At 54.4% G+C, this 19,740-nt stretch overlaps 1 protein-coding gene across 2 annotated transcripts in view; it reads left to right on the top strand.

Moving 5' to 3' along the window:
- The window catches only part of APBA1 (amyloid beta precursor protein binding family A member 1), a 265,113-nt gene extending 245,373 nt beyond the window's left edge, over positions 1–19,740 (top strand). For both annotated transcript variants that reach the window (XM_075560557.1, XM_075560558.1), the window contains 6 exons: positions 531–716; positions 4,442–4,621; positions 7,767–7,979; positions 14,538–14,657; positions 16,730–16,870; positions 17,736–19,740. In XM_075560557.1, the coding sequence (XP_075416672.1) occupies positions 531–716; positions 4,442–4,621; positions 7,767–7,979; positions 14,538–14,657; positions 16,730–16,870; positions 17,736–17,807 (912 nt within the window). In that variant the 3' untranslated portion in view covers positions 17,808–19,740. The remainder of the gene's footprint in view (positions 1–530; positions 717–4,441; positions 4,622–7,766; positions 7,980–14,537; positions 14,658–16,729; positions 16,871–17,735) is intronic.

Genomic DNA, 19,740 nt, shown 5'->3' on the forward strand with positions numbered 1-19,740 from the left:
CATGGGATCCAGGCTAGCCTTTTTAAGAATGTTTACCTGATGTCGCAGGCACACATGCATCCACCATGCCCCAAACCAAACTCACTGCCCTCTCTGACTGTGAGCATTCTGACTCACAGAGCCCTGGGGATTAATGGCAGGGCTGCTAATCACCAGGCGGGCCATTCAGACCCCCCAGCTGTTGCTCTACAGCAGGAAGGTGTGGCGTCTGCTCCAATCAAGACCTGCGTCTCTGAGTGCCTGGAGGGCAGTTCTACTCTGTCCTAGAGGGTCTCTGTGAGTCAGGTGATGAGCTGAGGCTCTACTGGTGGTCAACATGAGTGCTCCTTCTTCATCTTCACCTGTCACGTGATTGTCAGTTACTAGCTCAGGGCAAGGCCCGCAGGCAGGGTAGGAGGTGCAGAAAACTGCCCATGAACCCCTGGGCCCTCCTGCTTGAGGACCTTCCCTGCCTGACCTGCAGGGTAGGTGCCTCTCTCGGGTGCTCTGCCCTGCCCTGGCGTAACGTGTCCTCTCCTCACACCCTCCAGGAGACCATGATGGACCACCCGCTGAGGACCATCTCCTACATAGCCGACATCGGGAACATCGTCGTGCTCATGGCTCGCAGGAGGATGCCCCGCTCCAACTCCCAGGAGAACGTGGAGGCCTCCCACCCTTCCCAGGATGGAAAACGGCAGTACAAGATGATCTGCCACGTGTTTGAGTCTGAGGATGTAAGGGGTGGCCTGCCCTGCTCTTCCTCTGGTGTCCTGGGCCATGGTGGGGAGGCCGGGCTGTCTCTCTAGTTCCCAGAATCTGAGTCTACCGTATCACACCCTAAACCTACCGAACCAGCCCTTATCGTGTGTCAGGCACTGTCCTGGAGCTAGAGGAGGCGAAGCCACCCACCACCAGGTTTGTAGGGAGATGGGAAATAAGCAGATTAGAAATAGATACTCAACATAAAATTAGGAGGCAGAGGTAAGTGCTCAGAGGAGTCCCCTGGGTGATGCAAGCAGTGGGCTCAGCTGCTTGGTGAAAGGTCAGAGATTAGAGTCTGCACAGTAGTGCCTTGGAAGAAAGGGCTGGTAGTCCACTTCCAAAACAGAAGCCATGGAAAACGCTCCAGAGCACAGTTCTACCCTGGCACACGTGGAGTTGCCACACGTCAGAATCAAGCCGGCCGAACCTGGTGTTGTCAATTGTGGTAAGGAAACATAAAACAGGATGTGGGGAGAGGAGGTGGAGCTATTTCAGGTAACGGGGTCAATAGCATTTGAGGGGAGACCTGAGTGAGTGGGTAAGGAAAGAGCAAGTGCAAAGGCCCTGAGGCAGGGGTATCCCAGTGAGAAAGGAAGGGAAAGAAGGCCAGGTCCCAGAATGCTTGGGATGAGGGAAAGAGTAAGGAGAATGTGCTCAGGTGCTCCGGGGCCTGAGTGGGCCCATCCAGGCACCAGGGCACTTGGGTGGGGCGGGGGAGGGGGCAGTGGATGATAGAATGCTTTATTGTGCAGGACTGCCTCCTGGCAGGCTACTGGAGAGTTTGCTTCCCTGCCCTCACCCACCTGATGTCAAGAGGACCCTCCCTACCACCATCACAAAAGCCCACACTGCCCCCTGGTGACTTAGTGGTTACTATTGGACTGCTAACTACAAGGCCAGCAGTTCAAACCCACCAGCTGCTCTGAGGGAAAAAGACAAGGTTTTCTGCTTCCATAAAGATTTACAGTCTGGGAAACCCAAAGGACCAGTTCTGCCCTGTCCTGTAGGGTCGGCAGGGACTCGATGGCAGGGAGTGAGTTTTGGGACCCCTGGTGAGACATGCAGGTGGCATTTTACAAACCGGGGTGAAGGCTCCAAATGTCACTTCAAGATGAAGGAGGAGGCCAGCCCCAGTCTTACTCACAGAGGCTGTGAAGGAGGAAGGCAAGGGTGATCTGCTGCTTGGGTATTCCTTGGTCCCAAGATGACCACTTCCTCCTCCTGTTAGAGCCAGTGTTTCCTACCCTGTTCCTGGAAACCAACAGAGGTAACCCACAGCCTGCTGTTCCATCGGATCTGGCTTCTTCCAGGGGCCTCCTCTTCTTGGGCCATCTCCACAGCTCGTCTGAGGCAGCTAGCCCACCCTCTTGGACATTCCGAAAAACCAAACTGAGCCAAAGCGATTGTGTAGGTCAGGGCAGAACTTCCCTGTGGCTTTCCAAGACTTTAACTGTCTGTAGGAATAGAAAGCCTTGTCTTTCTCTTGAAGAGCTGCTGGTGGTTTCGAACTGCACTCCTTGTGATAAACAGCGCAACATGTAACCACTACCCCACCGAGGTGGGAGCTGGAGGTGAATCCTGCAGCAGCTGAGCTCGGTGATCACAAAGTCCCACTTTTCTCTCATGTAAAACGATAATACCTCCCTCACTGAGCTGCTCTGGGGCTCGGGAACATATTCTGCTTACAGTACAGAGCCTGGCCAGAGCAAGCCCACTGCCACTGCGTCTGTTCTGACTCATAGGCCCTGTGCAGGGTTGTTAAGGGCATACATCCTTACAGTAGCAGGCTCCTCCTCCTCCTCCAGCCGTGTGACTGGTGGATTTGAACTACTGACGTTGGGTTTAACAGCCCAATGTTTCCCCAATCGCAACTAAACATTAAGCAACAGAAAGGGTACTGGGTCCAGCCCTCAACTGTCCAAGTGAGCAGACTGAGGCCCAGAGACACTAGAGAGCCTGCTCAGGGTCACACAGGATGGAAACTCTGCTTCCTTTGTTCTTTTCCTGACATTGGGAACTTTCTCTCTGTTAATTAGTCAACATTATTCATCAAGACAGTCAACGGCAAGTGAGGACTTCTCTTGTGTGTATGCTACATCAAAAACGTCACAAAGATCGTTGTAATTTATCATCACATCAACAGGGCAGGAGCCATCACCTAAAACTTAGGAAGTTTGGCCTTTCAGAGCTTTGAGCTGGGCACCATCTAGTTCTTCGGACTGCCAGTCATGAGGCTGCGGTTCATGCAGACTATGGGTCCCAGGTAGCCCCCCGCACTTGTACCTTCTTTGGGCCCCTTTAACAAGTTCGCCATGTTGTGGTGACCCTGTATGTGGGCGTATCTGCATGTGGGCGGACCTGCCTGGAGACGGATAGAGGAATGGTGTCTCGGTTCCTAAGACCATCGGAAATATGGTCTTAGGCGACCCTGGTGAGAGGGTCATTCAACTCCCAAAGGGGTCACAACCCCGAGGTTGAGAACCGCTGCTCTCGACAGATTGACGGGGCCAGTGGTTCTATCTCAAATGGCCACTTACAGCTCTTAAGACCCCAGACACCCCTCACTGAAGTAGATCTGGAACAGTGTCTTCACGAGCTGTCTCATACCGATGGATGAGTTGCCCACTGAGCCAATCCCATTTTACAGTAGAGATGGTACAAAATACTGCCTTAGTTTTCCTGGTATGAAGGTCCAGGAATGAAGGGATAATAGATTATATAATTGCCCCTTCTAAAAAAAATATTCACAAGCTCATCCAAGTAATGTCTTAGATATTCTGGGAAAATGAGACTGAGATCCTATCCTCTCTGGAAGTGTCTGGGCCCGACCACCGTAGACGACGAGTGAGGTCGTCACCCGCTTGCACGTACTTGCCGAGTATGCGTGGGTGAGCATGTGTATGGGCTTCAGCCGAGTGCCGTCCAACTTCCCACTCGAGCTGGGCGTCAGATCAGAGCGCGTGTATACGCACACACGCCGAGTCACGGGCAGAGACCAGTGGGATTTGTTGGCAACTCAGATACCATGATCAGCATCGGTGCCCATAGTTTTCCAAAGTCTTGAAGCTGATAACGTGCCATTGCACCCCAGTCTGCACCAGAGCGATAATCCTGGAAGATTCACCAAGTCTTCAAGTTACACGTCAATCAGAATTTGAACCTAAAACACTGCCAGTTGCCACCTAGCCCCTTCAGACCCTGACTGAACGACCAGAGCCGTGCTCCTTAGGGGCTTCACTGCTGTGACCTTGGGGAAACAGGCCGCCAGGCCTTCCTTCTGAGGCACTTCTGGGTGGGTTGGAACCACCAACCCCTTGGTAAGAAGGCATGCACTTAACTCTTTGCATCACCCAGGGATTACTTCTTGAGCTGAGTCCTAGACTTAGCTAGAGCCAGCTATTTTGTCCTCTTGACTAGTCAGGGGGACCTTGAACACTATGAGCTGTAGAACCACCCATGGTCATGTAAGGCTGCCCTTTGCATTGTGGGATGCACGGCCAGTCACTCCCTCCTATCCTTATCCAAGACAATCGCTGAATTTCAGAAGTGACCCCTCTCTGTGTCCCTATGTGGAACCAGGGACCTGGGTGATGTCTCAGGCTCCCTGGGGCCCACAGCCCTGCTGGGAGGGGCTACCAGGAGGCCCACCAACTCTACTGCCCTCCTGACCTCCGTCTTTTCACCCCTGCTGTTCCAGGCCCAACTGATCGCCCAGTCCATTGGGCAGGCGTTCAGTGTGGCATACCAGGAATTCCTCAGGGCCAACGGGATCAACCCCGAAGACCTCAGCCAGAAGGAGTACAGTGACTTGCTCAATACGCAGGACATGTACAATGACGACCTGATCCACTTCTCCAAGTCTGAGAATTGCAAAGATGTAGGTACCCCTGAAGCTGCCAGCAGGGCGCTCCCTGGGCGGGGACCTGGGGAGGTTGGGGAGGGGAGGGCGGGCGGAGTGCCTGTGGGTGAGTGTGTGGTGCTCGAGGAGTCCCTAAGGCTACGAGGGGGTGTGGCTCCCTGCCGGCCATTCCCTGGGATCCTGGAACCCGGATTCGTCCTTCTGTACAATGTAAGGGTCCTGAGGAAGTCCAAGGATGGTGCTAGGTGCGAGCCCCCGTCAGAGAAAGCTGTGCGTGGAAGCCTGGACCGTCCAGATCAAGGCTTTCAAACCGAGAAAGCCAAGCCTTCAGGGGCAACCTGGTGGTTTTCCCTCAGCCGTCCAGGAGCACAGGACGAAAACGGCTCCTTGAGCTGGGGTGGAGGCCTGGCCAGAACTGTGATACCGCGGGTGTCGAACGCCGTTTGTTCCAGATTTGTGTGTAGACACCCAAAAGTTTGAAAACGGAACATAGTTTCCACATAGGAAATAATGGAAAACCAATTTGTTCCGTGGCCCTAAAATTACACTTACAAACTCATTTTCCAGGACCGTGGAGACTTTTAGGCGCCTCGCATGTCGCTGTCTGGGATACGATGATGCCGCTGCATTGCTTCTGATTTATCCAAGTTAGCAGTAACTCTGTTTTATGGTTAGCACCTTTCACTCCATTCGCGGCTTTAATCACACCCCCTCCCTCAAAAACATGTTGTTAATGTCGACTTAGCCATGTCGTCTTCAGCCACCAAATCGGACAAGTGGTCACCTGATTGAAATTTCACGAGGATTTCTTTTTTCTCAGTGGCGGGGGAGGGGAGGGGGCGTATTTCTTTCTTGAACACCATGGTGGTTCTCACCGTGTCCTCCTAACCTGACTGCTGGCGTCACCAACTTTCTTTGAAGCCACGGTTATGCCATTTTACACAAATAAGCCCCCCCACACAATGACAGATGTTTGAACACTAACACCGCTGTATGTTGTCTGAGCGACAGCAGCAGTGGCTTAGAGTCCACCCTTTGTGTCCTCGGCAGATGCCACACGTGGCTCACTCTTGGCCCATACACGTTTTTCCGAGTCAAGTTTTGAGTTCATGCATGGAACGGAGTTACTTACACGGCTAGAACCGCAAAGTATCATTGTGTGTGCAAAGTATGGAGCATTACAGGGCAGGAAGGTCCAAGAGTTCAAGACTTGCCTGGAGAGCCCTGGTTGGGGGTGGGGGTGGGGGGCTAGCTAAGCAGAGGACTTCATAGGAAAGGAGACCAGAGGCAGCATGGAGATCAGGTGGGAACAGAGAACTTAAAAAATCCAGCCAGGGTGTTTGGACTTTGTCCAGTAGGTAAAGAGAACCTGGGACAGCCAGAGGTGTCCATCCCTGCTAGATGGCAGGTGCCTGGGCTCCGGTTCCAGGATTAAATCTCTCAATGATTTGCTGCGTGCTCACTCAGGAAAGAGGATGCGGGGAAAGGAGGGCGGGGGGGACTTTGCTTGGTATGTCTGGTCCCAGAGGGGGACACAAACTGCAGGATAGATTTGCCCCGCCTGGGATGAGGAAGATGGCAGGCCGATTACGCGATGGAGATCTTGGGCGGTTTATGGTAAAATGCAGCCCTGGCCCTAGCACTATTCAGAGCCGGTATGGGAGCTATATGACAAGTGGATGGGATGCTGGCGACTCTCCAGGGAGGGGACCAGCTGTGAGCTCCAGCAGCTGGGGGAGGGAGGGGAGGGTTTTGGCAGGCACCAGCTGTAAGGACAATGTGAGCACACACACAGGTACATTCCCTCCCTCTCTATTCCAAAAAGGGTCTCAGCCCTCTAGCATCTCTGAAAACCTCTCCAAGCTGGCAACCCAAGCATACCATGCCCCCTGCCTGGCCGGCCCCTAAGAACCACCGTCCTGGTGCCCGTGGTCTGCGCATGCGCACTTTTAGAATTGCGATCCCTTCTGCATCTTATTTTTACATCCAGAATGCTCAGTATGGGAGAGGATTTGGTGAACCACATTTCTTAGCAGGGAGCAAGAGGAGGACCATGCATAGAATTCAAATGCCAGCCCTTTCCCCCCCCCCCCCCCCGACACACACACACACACACACACAGTTTCCCCTAAGCTACCACCCCTGAGATCTACAGAGTCACTCAGCAGGATGAGAGAGAATGAGGGGACGGTGACAAACACCACAAGCCAGTAGTTTCATTTAAAAGAACGACAAATTTCCCATCACATTTCTGGAGGCGAAATGCCCAAATCACGGGTCTTAGCCTCATAGATTCCATCTTTGCTGGAAGGCCTGGGCTATCCTTAGATGGCTGGTGGCCTTTGGCTCTCAAGACATGCTAACATGTCGCCTGTTAGCCAGGGCACCCCTGCCCGCTGCTGTATCTCCTCTGCTCCTCTGCAAGCTCCGGGAGTATTAGGATGAGGACACCCCCAGCGTTGGTAAGGGAGGCCCATTAACACAACAAAGGAAACCCTGTTTTCAAACACAGCTCCTTCCAGGAGGGCAGTGCTTGGGTTTCCAGCGCACACCGGGGAGGGGCACATTCAGTCAGTCGGCAGCCTGCGTTGAGTTGTTCTGTCCGAACGCCAAATGGCCCGGCTGCAGAGCAGAAGGCCCTGCAGGGGTCTTTGCTAGCACTCGGCGCACTGAGATGTGGGCATTGCAGATGTAGTTAGGGGGACAGGTGGCACCTCGTCCTTTTATCTCCCTTTGGCCTCGTGTTAAATTTGTTCTGATTTGCAGTATTTCCTACCTTCCTTTTGATTGAGGTTTTCTCTGTTGTTGTTAGGGCTTGGGCTTTTGTTTCTTGTACATTTTTTGGCGTGTTTCCTGTCTCTGAAATCCAGGAGCGGTAACTCTGTAGAGACAGTAACTGGATCGATGATTTCTTGGGGACATATCGGGAGGTTGAGGGGAAATGGGGAGCTATCAGCAGTGAGCACAAGAAAGATGAAGATGTTCTTAAAATTGACTGTACAACTCTTCTTGATGTGATTGAACTATTGAACTGTATGAGGGTTATGTGTCAATGAAACCGTCCTTCCAAAAAACAAAGGTGGAAGGGGTAGGGAGAATGTGTTGCCTTCTGCCTCTGGCCCCAAGCAGTTCCAGACTCAGGCCTCCTGCTTCTCCCTCCCAGGTTTTCATCGAGAAGCAGAAAGGAGAAATCCTCGGGGTGGTGATTGTGGAGTCCGGCTGGGGGTCCATCCTGCCCACCGTGATCATAGCCAACATGATGCACGGGGGCCCTGCGGAGAAGTCGGGGAAGCTGAATATCGGGGACCAGATCATGTCCATTAACGGCACCAGCCTGGTGGGACTGCCGCTGTCCACCTGCCAGAGCATCATTAAGGTACGTGAGCATGGGAGCAAGTGCTTCCTGCTGCAGCCCTGGACTGGAGGGTGACACTCAGGTAGCTTACCCTCCCAGTGGCCAAGCAGTGCTCAGTTAAGGCACTCAGCTGTTAGCCAAGAGATTGGAGGTTCAAGTCCAGGGGCGCCTCAGAAGAAAGCTGGTGACCTGCATCCCAAAACCCAGCCACTGGAAACCTGAGGGGTGCAGTCCCACTCAGACACACGGGGCTCACGAGGAGTTGGAATCAGCTCAGTGGCAACTCGGTCTTTGTTGTGTTCATTTGGTGTGCCTTTAGCAAGTTGCTGGGTAACTACTTACTCCCCAAACCTGTGTGTCAAATTGGAGATGGTACATCTGGGTCACATAGCATCTCATCCCACACCTGTGTTAGAGTCCTGGGGCTGCCTGGCAATGTACCACAAAGTGGGGTTCAGATGACAGAAATACATTGTCTCTGAGTTCTGGAGGCTAGCCGTGGGAATCCAGGGCATTGTTGTGTTCTTCTCTAAGGGAAGGTCCTTTCTTGGCCCTGCTGGCTTCTGAGAGTCCCAGGCGTTCCTTGGCTTGCAGCTGCAGCACAACTCCAGGGCCTCACGCCCATCTTCCCTCCATGGTCTCTCTGTGCGCCCTCCTTTTGTCACAACAACATTCAGATTGGATAAGAACCCATCCTACTTACTCCAGTTTGGTCCCAAGTTCACCTAACTGTTGACCTCCTCTGAGACTGTCTATCCAGACAAGGCGCTGTTCATAGTTCCCTGGGGGTTTGGACATCCTGTGAGTGTTGGGGAGACACAGTTCAGCCCGCAGCAGCACCCCCCATAGCTATCGTCAGTCATAGCATCTCCCACCTGGCCCAGCCTCAGCCTCAGCCTCAGCCTCAGCCTCAGCACAGCAACCCAATCATGGGCAGCAGCCAGTGGTTCTTGATGTCTCGTCCCTGCTGCAACTCACAGAAACGCTTCAAATCAGAGAACGCTCTTCTTCACACTGGCCATGACTGTGACCCAGGTGAGTGGGCCGTCCCGCCCATTCTGCACAGTGCTGTCCACGTGGGCTGGCTGACATACAAAGAAGGAGGTCCATTACAGGCCATGTAGGCCTTTAAAAAGAGATACAAGTTTACTGTGGTGAGATGTATATAAAACCTCCTATTTAAATTGTTTTTTAAGTCCACCACTTCTCACTCATCGACGCGGTTGGGTTCCAAAGACCGGGTCATTATGCAGAAATCAGCATGATGCAGAAATGGAGGATGGCCACGTCAGGTCCCAAAACGCGGCTACTTCATCACACCACCGCCTGATTGCCTTCCTGAGAAACTGCCACACCATTGAGAGTCATGGCCCAGCCAAATGGATCCATAACCTTCGCCCTCACAGCCAAGCGTTGCTCTCACCTCACACCTGCCACATCTGTGCCCTTGCCATGCAGGAGAGTCAGCGTGTACATTGTTCCCTGTTGAGGGGCAGGTGCACGGATTTTGGTGACCTAATTACATTCACCACATTGGCCCCCATCACCACTGTCCATTTCAAAACGGAATGGTTTTGGGAAATAAAAAGTTAGGAGACTGAAACCTGTGAGCTACGACTCCACAGGCCTGCATCATGTTCCCGGGTCTCTTTCTGCCAGGGTGCAGTCTGACCACATGTCTGTCACTTTCTGTTCGTGGGACGCATTTGTGTTCCTCGTTTTCTGACAGGTGTGTCTGCCTGATAAGACGCCACCTTTCCCAGGTTTCGCCAGAGGTGGTGGTTCTCGTTAGGAGCTGTCAAGTGGGGTCCAATCAACGGCAGCGCACATACGACAGAAGGAAACTCTGCCCGGCCCCGTGCCGCCCTCACACCGTCACGTCACCTGCCTTGCACACCAAGATGAAGTGACCCCTTGCTGACCTGGGGCTGGTGTAGAGCGAATGCAGAGGGGCTTCCGGAGGGAAATTCAGACGTGGTCATTCACAGTCATCGAGCACGGCGTGGCCAGTTTGATCGAGCCTACGACTGACGGCAGTGTCTATAGACCAGCCCCCCAGCTTCTCCCAGCGCCCCGCCCCGCCTCTGGAAAAAGCACTGTGGTGCTGGGCAGGGAGGCAGGGGGAAGACACGGATTGTACAGCATTGCATGGCCTCTCAGGAACCTGCAAGGCTGTAATCAAGAACACAGTACACGAGATGGGAATGATGTGTGTGTGTGTGCATGTGCTAGTATGAAGGGTTTGTGTTTTGTCTGCATCTAGTTTGTGATAACAGAGAGCGAGACTATGAATGATTCACAAAGAAGATCACAAAAACCACCATTCTTGGGCACGAGGTGGCCAAGTGGGAAGTGAGGTGAGCGTATAGGACGCCGGGACTGGGCACCCCTTTTTATTCATTCATTCATTTTTATACGTTTTATTGGGGCTCATACAACTCTGATCCCAACCCACACATCCATCAATTGAGTAAAGCACATCTGTACGTTCACTGCCCCCATCATTTTCAAAGCGCTTGGTCTCCACTCAAGCCCTGCATCAGGGGCTCCCCTTTTTAATTGACATAAAATGCACTCGATTCTCACTTCCTCGCAAGATAATCACACCCAGCAAGAAATCATCTTCTCTGACTTCATTTCTTTTCGGTTTCATCTCGCACTGAAATAATTCCTACCCCGTAATGTCCATGAGGGATAAAACAAAAGTCTGATTTGAGCATGTTTATCTGGGCCTCCCTGGTGGTGTCGTGGGTAACCTATTAGGCTGCTGACCACAAGGTCAGGAGTTTGAACCCAGCAACCTCTCAGAGAGAGAGGTGAGACTGTCTGCTCCTGTAAAGAGGCGCCTCCTCGGACGCAGTGGGCAGCAGTTCTACTCCGGGTCAGAATGGACAAGCTGACAGAAACTGGGGGTTTTGAGTGAGGCAGGGAGCATGCCTGTGGACCAGCTGGGGCAGCATTGCTCGCATGGAGACAAGGATGTGGTGGGAGGGTGCTGTGGGCAGCACTGACGTGAAAGAGGAGGGAGACTTTGCACGGCGGTCTGAGGTGGACCTTGAAGGATGCGAGGGCTTGGTGTGGTGGATAGCAAGAAGAAACGTGGCCTGGAGACGAGGTCTGAGCCCGGCAGGGGAAGGACCACCTGGTGCCGCCGTGGTAACGTGGTGAGGTCCGGCCAGGACCCACTCACGTTTGATGTCTCCCACACGGGCCAAGGCTCACAAAACGCCCTTCCCGCCAGTGAGCCTGATACCTCACACACACTGGCTCTTCTGGCCCACAACCCACCTGCCAGGTGAAGCCCAGCCCCTCCTCCATCCTGATGGCAGCTGTAAGGAGGCCCGCAGGCGCCCAGTTCACAGAGAAGGCATCTGAGTGAGACTCCAGGCGCCCTTGACTAGTCCATGCTGACAAAGGCTTCCAAGTCCCCTTGTGCCCATCCCTCTGGGAGGTCGGAGACCTCTCATCCCCAGGCAGCACTGACGGCCGCTACCTGAGGATTCCCAGGTTTGCTTAGACTCCAAAGGGAGCTCGGGCAGTTTCCGGAGGGGGGAGGGAGAGAGGAAGGACTGTTGGATCTAGTGCCTGAAGTCTGATGTCTTTAAGTAGAGTGTTTATAGTCGGAAAATTAAAAGGTGATGAAAGACATCGCCGGTGAAGATGGAGAATCGGGAAGCAGGGGCCTGTGTGGCCAAGCTTCTCAGTGTGGGTGGCATGTGACACCATCGACCCACAGACCACAGGGCCGTGCCCTGGCCCAGTGGAAGTGGATGCAAGGACGGGGTGGCCAGGCTGGCTGCTACCACTCATAGCCGTTCAGATCATCAGAACACAATCAGAGGGCTCTGTGTGGGTGGTGGGTAGGTGAAACTGAGTCAGCCCTGACTCACGGTGGCTCCGTGTACAGTAGAGCGAAACCCTACCCAGGTCTGCACCTGCGCCCCCGCACCACTGTCGAGAAGCTGGAGCCCATTGCGGCAGCCTCTGTGTCAGTCCATCCCATGAAGGTCTTCGTCTTTATCCTGACCCTCTGCTCACCAAGCGTGACGCCCTTCTCCAGGGACCAGCCTCCTCTGACAACATGCCCAAAGCTCGTGAGATGATGTCTCGCTTCTAAGAAGCGAGTCGAGTTGTGGCTGTCCTGCCTCAGAGACAGATTTGTCTGTATGTTTTCACGCCGTGTGCCCACGAGCTGTGTAAGGCCCCTCGCTTGTCGCTACTGAACGGGTTTGAGCAGAGCTCCCAGACAAAGCGGTTGAAGAAGCCCTGGTGTTCTGCCTCTGAGTCAGCCAGCCGTTCCGTGTGGCTGTGCCTGGGATGGCCATGCGGTGGGGGCCTACGACAGCTGACAGATTGTTGGCGAATTCTCGACAGACACACGCACATGCGCCCCGTTAGCCAGCTCCTACTGCCGGGCACACACCCCGGGTGAAGTTAACAAGCAAATCTCAGGACACGCCAGTGTTTCCCATACTTTGATTTTACTCGCCCAGGGCAAAATCCCGTGAATATGCGGATTCTGATTGATTTGTTCCAGGGGTGGGCTGGGGCCTGAGAATCTGCATTTCCAACGTACTCTCGGGAGCCTCCTACGATGTGTGGGCCTTGAGTGGCAAGGCCAGCGGGTTCTGTGGCCACCTACTTCCCCCTAGTTAGAGTTAGTTTAATTGCTTTATTTGTATCCAGCTCTTGTTTTTTTCCTTCTGTCGTGATTCCTAATGCTCAATGATTAGTAGGTGATGGAAGTTAGCAGCCTAGCTGTGTCCATGCCGTCCGTCATCCTGGGTCCTCGCCTCTGGAGTTTGTCTGTCTGAAAAACCAAAGGGCAACTTCCCTTTCACTGTAGAGCAACCTCCTGTTCCTGCACTCCCGTTACTATGGTGACCACCCCAGCTCCTCTCCCCTGCCTTCCCACAGCACTTCTTAATTGACCACCACTCCACTGTTGTCATGGGGACCAGATGGCCACCTATCTAATTGGCACTGCCAGTAACGCCATCTCAGAAACCCACATTACCTCCCGGGACTCCACTGTAAGGGCAGCACGGTCTGGTTGTTTCACATTGCGGCCTCCCCAAGCCCCGTCCTGCAGCCCATTTCCCCAGTCTGGAAATTCTCTCCCTGGGAGACAAAGCTAGCATCCCAAGTCAGTTCACACCAGAGGCATGAGCCTGCCCACGCTCTGTGACTCTTCTGCCAGTGCTGAAATAACAGAGTCCAGTCCCTTAGCTTTCCCTGGCAAGAGCGCCCAAGTCATCTCCGGTTCAGTCAGTGTAACCTCCAAGTCGGTGTCTGTCTGAAGGTGCGGGGACCCCACCATGTGTCCCTGTGTTTCCTCAGCCTATGTTTCCTGCAGAGCCCTGGTCTCCTGCCACGAGAATTCAGAGCGGGGTTCCCCCAACCTCCCTGGGTCCTGAAAAGACAGTATCTTTCAGTGCCCACGCGACTGGGATCAGGCTGTGTAGTGGCCTGCCCACTGACCATCTTACCATCCACCCCCACCCCAACTGTACTAACGCCAAGGCTCCCGCCTCCACATCAGAAGGGCCTAATCCTTTCGTGGCGCTAACTACTAAGTCACCAGGACACACATGGGTCATGTTTCCGCAGGGGTCTGTACACACACACACACACACACACACACACACACACACGCCGCTCCTGGCGTTTCCAGCTCCGTGGGTCCCAGAATGGCGTTGCACCTAAGCACCAGGTGATGGCTGATGCCACTGGCCTGAGAGCCCCGGGCTGCACACCAACCTTACGCAAGCCAGGTAGCCAAAGGCAAAACAACCAGTGATCCTCCAGCCGACTCCAACACGGGGCTTTTAGATTAAGGTCACCAGATTTTAACATTGGTAAAGTGGGACACCATTGATAAAGCTCGTACCCTGGCAAAACAGCCACATGGCAGCCGAAAACCGTATACCCTAGCTTGACGTGCATTCTTTCCAAAATCGGGGTTTTTTAAAACGCCGCGGGAAGTGGGAAAAATGTTAAGAATCAGAACGTCTAGTCTCCTTATTTTAGAGGGGCCTGGGAAGAACTGCTTCCGAGAACCAGCCATCGAAACCCCGACCCAGAACCACAGGCTCGCCCTGCTCAGTCATCGCGGTGGCAGTTGGTTGGTCCATCCTTCCAGGATGGGGACGCTGCCTCTCCCCCCAGTTGCTGTTTGAGGTGTTGATAATCTGAGCAGGGGGAGAGGGGTGGGCGGCAACGGGAGGAAGCTCCTGTCAAAGCCTGAGAAAGGGCCTCGGGGAAGTGGGCAAGATGCTGGGGATGCGATGCCGTGGGGTAGCAGAGGGGTGCTTGAGTTCGCCTCTCGGAGAAAAGGCCCACTTGCAGGGAGACGGGTTCACGGCTCAAACCGCCGAGCGCACATAGCACTCTCAGGCAGCCGGATGACCACTTTTTAACCAAGCCCCTTAAATGCTGCCGCCATTTCCCCAAGATGAAATCGTGTGCGGAAGCAGGCCGTGTCCTTGTGGAGTGCCCTTGCCTTGTCGGGGGTCAGGGCTGGTGGCCCCCCTGGGTGCTGCGGCTTGCCCACCTGGTCACCTCGCCGTTCACTCGCAGGGCTTGAAGAACCAGTCCCGAGTGAAGCTGAGCATCGTGCGCTGCCCGCCCGTCACCACCGTGCTCATCCGGAGGCCTGACCTGCGCTACCAGCTGGGCTTCAGCGTCCAGAATGGAATCGTAAGTCCCGCGCCAGCGTCTGCCGGATAAAAATGGCTTGGGGGGAGGCACCTGGTGGGAGGCTGGGGGTGCTGGCCCGGTCATTATCAGGACGACGTGGTTTGAATGTGTTTCAACACCACCACCCCCCCCAGCGCTCTGAAAGGGGGGAGGGATGGGGGACGGCAGACTCCGCCTCCTCCATGGGCAGCTCTCCTGTGGCAGGGTTTAACTGAGCCCTACCACGTGAGAAAGGAGCCCTGGTGGCGCTGCAGAGTAAGCACGGAGCTGCTAACCCCAATGCCGGTGGTTCAAACCCACCAGCAGGGAGTTTTGAGGAGAAAGATGAGGCTGTCATAAGGATTGACGGTCTCAGAAACCTTACCTCTGGTGGCAGGGAGTCGGGACTCACAGGTTAGTGTGAGTTCAGATTTCCACAGAGCCCAGTGCTCTGTGACCTGTCAGGGCTGCCCTGCCCACATCACCTTTGGTCTAGGGTGTACCCACATAGGGACTGACCCCCTGCCCAGGAGACCCCACGGGAGGATCAACAACTCCCAGGCTGAACCACTCCTCAGAGCAGCGTAATCTGCCCAGGGGTGACCCCTGAGTCAGCATCAAGTCCAAGACAGTGCTTCCCCCCACTGGTTTAGGGGGACATCCCCAACAGGCAGAGAGAAGGGGGTCAGGGGGCAAGGGGAGGCTTAACCTATGGGATCCGGAACAGCCTGCGTGCAGGGCCCAGCTTGGTCTCCCCAGTCTCCACCCCTCCTCCACTGGGGAGGCCCGAGCTGTTCCATGCGGGTCCGCCGCACACAGGCTCGCGGATTCCAGGGTTGAGTACCGCCGCTTCGGAGCTTAATGTATGCATTGTCTGAGCTTAGCTCTGCGTCCCCTTACCTGAATTAACACTTGGGGGGGTGAAGGGCATTTTTCATGAAATAGTTCCTTTTGGTTACTCATTCTAGAGCCAGATAAGCCTCAGCTTTGTTGGCAAAGCGGTTCTCCACCCATAACCTGCCTGGTACATACGTTTGGGATGGACCTGCTCCTTCTTTGAATTTGACCTTCCAGATGGAAGAGTCTTATTCCCCTCACCCACGACTTCCAATTCAGAGCCCTGGTGGTGTAGTGGTTACACATTGCACTTATAACCCACAAGGTCAGCAGTTTGAAACCACTAGCCCTTCTGAGGGAAGAAGAAGGGGTTTCCTACCCCCATAAGGATTTGTAGTCTCGTCAACGCCCAGGGGCAGGCCTATGAGTCCGAATAGACCCAATGGCAGCAAGTTGGGTAATTTCCAATTAAGAGTTTCAGGTACTTAAGATTGTGTTTCAAGTTTTAGAAATCCCCAGTCAGATCTGAAAGACCCATCCAGTGTTACTGATACCTCGATCTCTCATTTGCCTATTAAGAACGAAGAGCCCGGTGTGGATCTCACATTCGAGTCTCGTCGCTACACACTGGCTGCCTTGCTTTGTATTAAAAGCCTCAAATCAGCAAAGTTCTTATAGAACTGGGGTGGGTTATCTGGGGCCCCCAGTTTTAGCTGAAGTGGGAAAGGTACCTAGGGCAGGTTCCAGCCACTAAGGTCCTGCCACCAAGGGGTCCACACACAAGAAGTGACACTCCGTGTCTGCGTGGGCTTTTAAGAAAGGATGCACTGCGTGGTTTGGGAAGTCGGTTGGTAAATCCAAGCATGCCCTTTTGGGAAAAGTCAAGTTGCCGCGAGTGGGAGGTAGAACCAGCCATTCTCTGCAATGCCCAGCTGCGTATCGGCCCAGCCCTGAAAGAAGGGCTCATGTTTGCCACCAGCCCACGGTCCCTGCGCACTGCCTCATCTGACTTTGCATTCGCCGGAGCCAGGCGCTCGCCGCTTTGCCTGGCAAGAATGAGGTGCACATGGGTAGCCGAGCCACCTTTCTTGAGCAAAAACTCAAGCGGCTTCAGTGTTTCTGAGATGTGGGTGCGACGTGTGGGGCGGAGGGAAAAGACCAGTCCTGTGCACGCACCGTTACGGGAGTGAAAGGGTGGGGAGAGGCTGCCCGGGCTCCTGCTCACACGGGGTGTAACTTGGCCTTGGGTTGTGTAGATCTGCAGCCTCATGCGCGGAGGAATCGCCGAGAGGGGGGGCATCCGCGTGGGACACCGGATCATTGAAATCAATGGGCAGAGTGTCGTTGCTACCCCACACGAGAAGATCGTCCACATTCTTTCCAATGCCGTCGGGGAGGTAGGTGTCGGGGCCCAGAGCTGTGCGGAGGGAGGGGGTGACTTCTGGTTCCCCTTGGGCCTAAACAAGCCTTCTGGAAAACCTTCCCGAGTTTCCACTTGATTCGTGGCCAGAGTGGCACCTTGCTCCCCTAGGTTTCCTGGGGTGAGTTTTTCAGAAGTGGATTGCCAGACCTGTCTTCTGAGGTGCTTCTGAGTAAACTCAAAACACCAGCCTTTCCTAGAAACGAGGCACCTTAATCTTCTGTGACCACCCACCACACAGTCCTCAGTAACCAAATCTCAACCCCAGCTCCTCTGCGAAGAAGTGATGGTCTTAGTGGCCCTGGACGACCCCAATAAAGTGGACCAAGTGAGGTGGTGACGATGCTACTGGGCTGCTAACCAGGAGCTCTGAAGTCCGGAGCCACTGGCCCCACGAAGGTTGCCTCTTCACACCTGCGTTTCAGCAACTTGCTGTCTTCCTTGTCTCTGCGGGGGTGTGAGAGTTGTCAAAGGCCCAGAATCTCTCCCTTCCAGAGCCCTCAGCTCCTCAGAAGAAAGTTCTGCCAACCTGTTCAGGAAACTTCAGCCATTGAGAACCCCACGGATGCCAGTTCTACTCTGAAACACATGCACGCATGCAGGCAAGCATACTTACAGGCAACACATACATACAACATACATCACATACACCACACACACATACAGCACCCATCTAATACACATACAACGTACACATGCATACAAACCTACCATGCACACCTACACACACACACACACACACACACACGGTGGCTACTAGACGGCTTGACGGCATCTGGGTTTTACATGTGAGCGCCCAGTCCTTCCTCCCCAGCCCCTTAACGCGTGCTCTCTGCCCTCAGATCCACATGAAGACGATGCCGGCCGCCATGTACAGGCTGCTGACGGCCCAGGAGCAGCCCGTTTACATCTGAGCCCGTGCCGCCTGCGCCCGGCCTGCATGGAGGTCTCTCCTCACTCCTGGTTGTGTGTCTAGTGCTGCATCTGTGTGTCCACCGAGACAGTCCCCTCCTGCGCTCAGCGGCTGGTTTGCCCAGGAAGAGGAGGAGCCACCAGAACCTCTTTTGTTGTTGTTTTTCTCTCTCAAAAAAATCCAGGAAAGTTTTGTGTTCACTCACTTGGGGACGGAGAGCAGCTTGGTCCTGCTAGGAGCCCCCTCCTGGGCCCCCTTGGCGGGAGTGTCCCTGAGGAAGGGTGCTGCTGCCTGGTGGGGAACCGTCTCTTCCCTGGAGATGCAGACCTGGCAGAAGCTCCCAGTGTCGTGCCAGAGTGGACTCAGCAGTGCTGGTCTTTGCTCTCCCCGCCGGCAGGCATGTCGAGCAGTGTGGTGGTAACAGGAGCCAGCCCACGGCTCTGAGGGTGTGCACTGCGCACCATGTGATGGGCGTGCATACATAGTCTCCACCCAGAATCTCTGAGCCAACTCAAGTCCATTCTGAGCTAGGCGGAGTTTCAGCCTACTCGGGTTTGTAATCTTACTGGCCTTCTCCCCAGAGGACAAGAAAGAGGAGCTACCTCGCACGAGGAGATGGGAGCCTTGCATCGCCTGGCTATTCACGGCACATCCCGAACTGGTCCCCAGGTTGCCGGCCACTGGATCAACACAGGCAGGTCCCATCTGCCTCTGTTGTGTATCACTCACTCACTCACAGTTCTCATCTCTCCTCCCTCTTCCCTGTCACCAATAAGACAAGCTGGAGATGCCCCCACCGCAGGGACCTGCCTTCAATAGCACACAGAGCCCCTGGACCCACCTACGTGGCTTCCCTAGGCAGCCCCTTACCCTGGCAGTTAGGGTGGCAGGAAGACTGGCCAGTCTGGTCCTGAAAGACCCCTCTTTTGCGAAAGCCTGGCCCTCCCAGCATCTCCTTGGCTTAGAGTGCCCCTTCTGAGGGAGTGGGCCCGGCTCTGCATCCCCACTCACACACACACTGGGAGACTGGGAAGGACAGACTGCCCCCCTTGAAGATGAGCACCTGGGTCCCCATCCCAGGACCCCCTGTGTTAGCAATTCCTGGCCCAAAGCTGAACCAACTCCCTCTTCTGCTCAGGGCTGATAGGCAGGCTGTGACACTAGAAAGGCCTGACCAGGATGCATAAACCACAAAACTAAGGGGACAATAATGACCTCAAGCTATGCCTAAGAATCCCCCGCCCCCCCCCCCGTGGGTCCTAGAAGCATCATCTTGCTGCCCGTGCGTGGGTCTGAGAGTTGTAACCGGTGTGGGATGTCCCGTTTCCATCAGGTGCCTCATACTTAGGGATTCCGGCACTGAGAGTACAGACCTTTTAGTAATATTCTTCTGAGCCAGTTTCTCACTTCTCAGTCCAAAGAGCATTTTTGTTTCCGCGTGGGGTGTGCTTCTGTTTGGGTTTGGTTTTTTGGGTTTTTTTTACTTGTTTGTTCGTTTTTCTTGTTTTGTTCAGGCCTCAGTAGAGACAGGGAAGAGAAACTAATATATTTTGTAATATTCCTATGACTCCTGTTCTCTGCACCTGGGATATGTATGCTGTGTCTCGTGGAAATAGGAACACGGTGAGCAGAGTGGGGGAGGATGGATTTCCACAGAGGGTGGGAGGTTTTCGGGGAGGAAGACGGCGACCGGGAACTTAGAGGCGTGAACTGGAAAGCCTGGGGTCTTTGCTCCTGCTGGTTTCTGCTTGGATCAGAAAAGCTGAACAGGCTCAAAGGGATCGCAGCCGAGCTATTTCTGTGCTGCTGCTAGTTGTAACAGAGGCGGCCAGCCACCTGGAAGCCCTCTGGGGAGGGACTGCCCTTCAGAGAGCTGCGGAGTGGGGCTGGGGGTGCCCGGCTGGGCAGTCAGACCCCACTGGACTAAATGGGAG

The sequence above is a fragment of the Tenrec ecaudatus genome, chromosome 10, assembly GCF_050624435.1.
Source record: "Tenrec ecaudatus isolate mTenEca1 chromosome 10, mTenEca1.hap1, whole genome shotgun sequence".
Taxonomy (NCBI): Eukaryota; Metazoa; Chordata; class Mammalia; order Afrosoricida; family Tenrecidae; genus Tenrec; species Tenrec ecaudatus.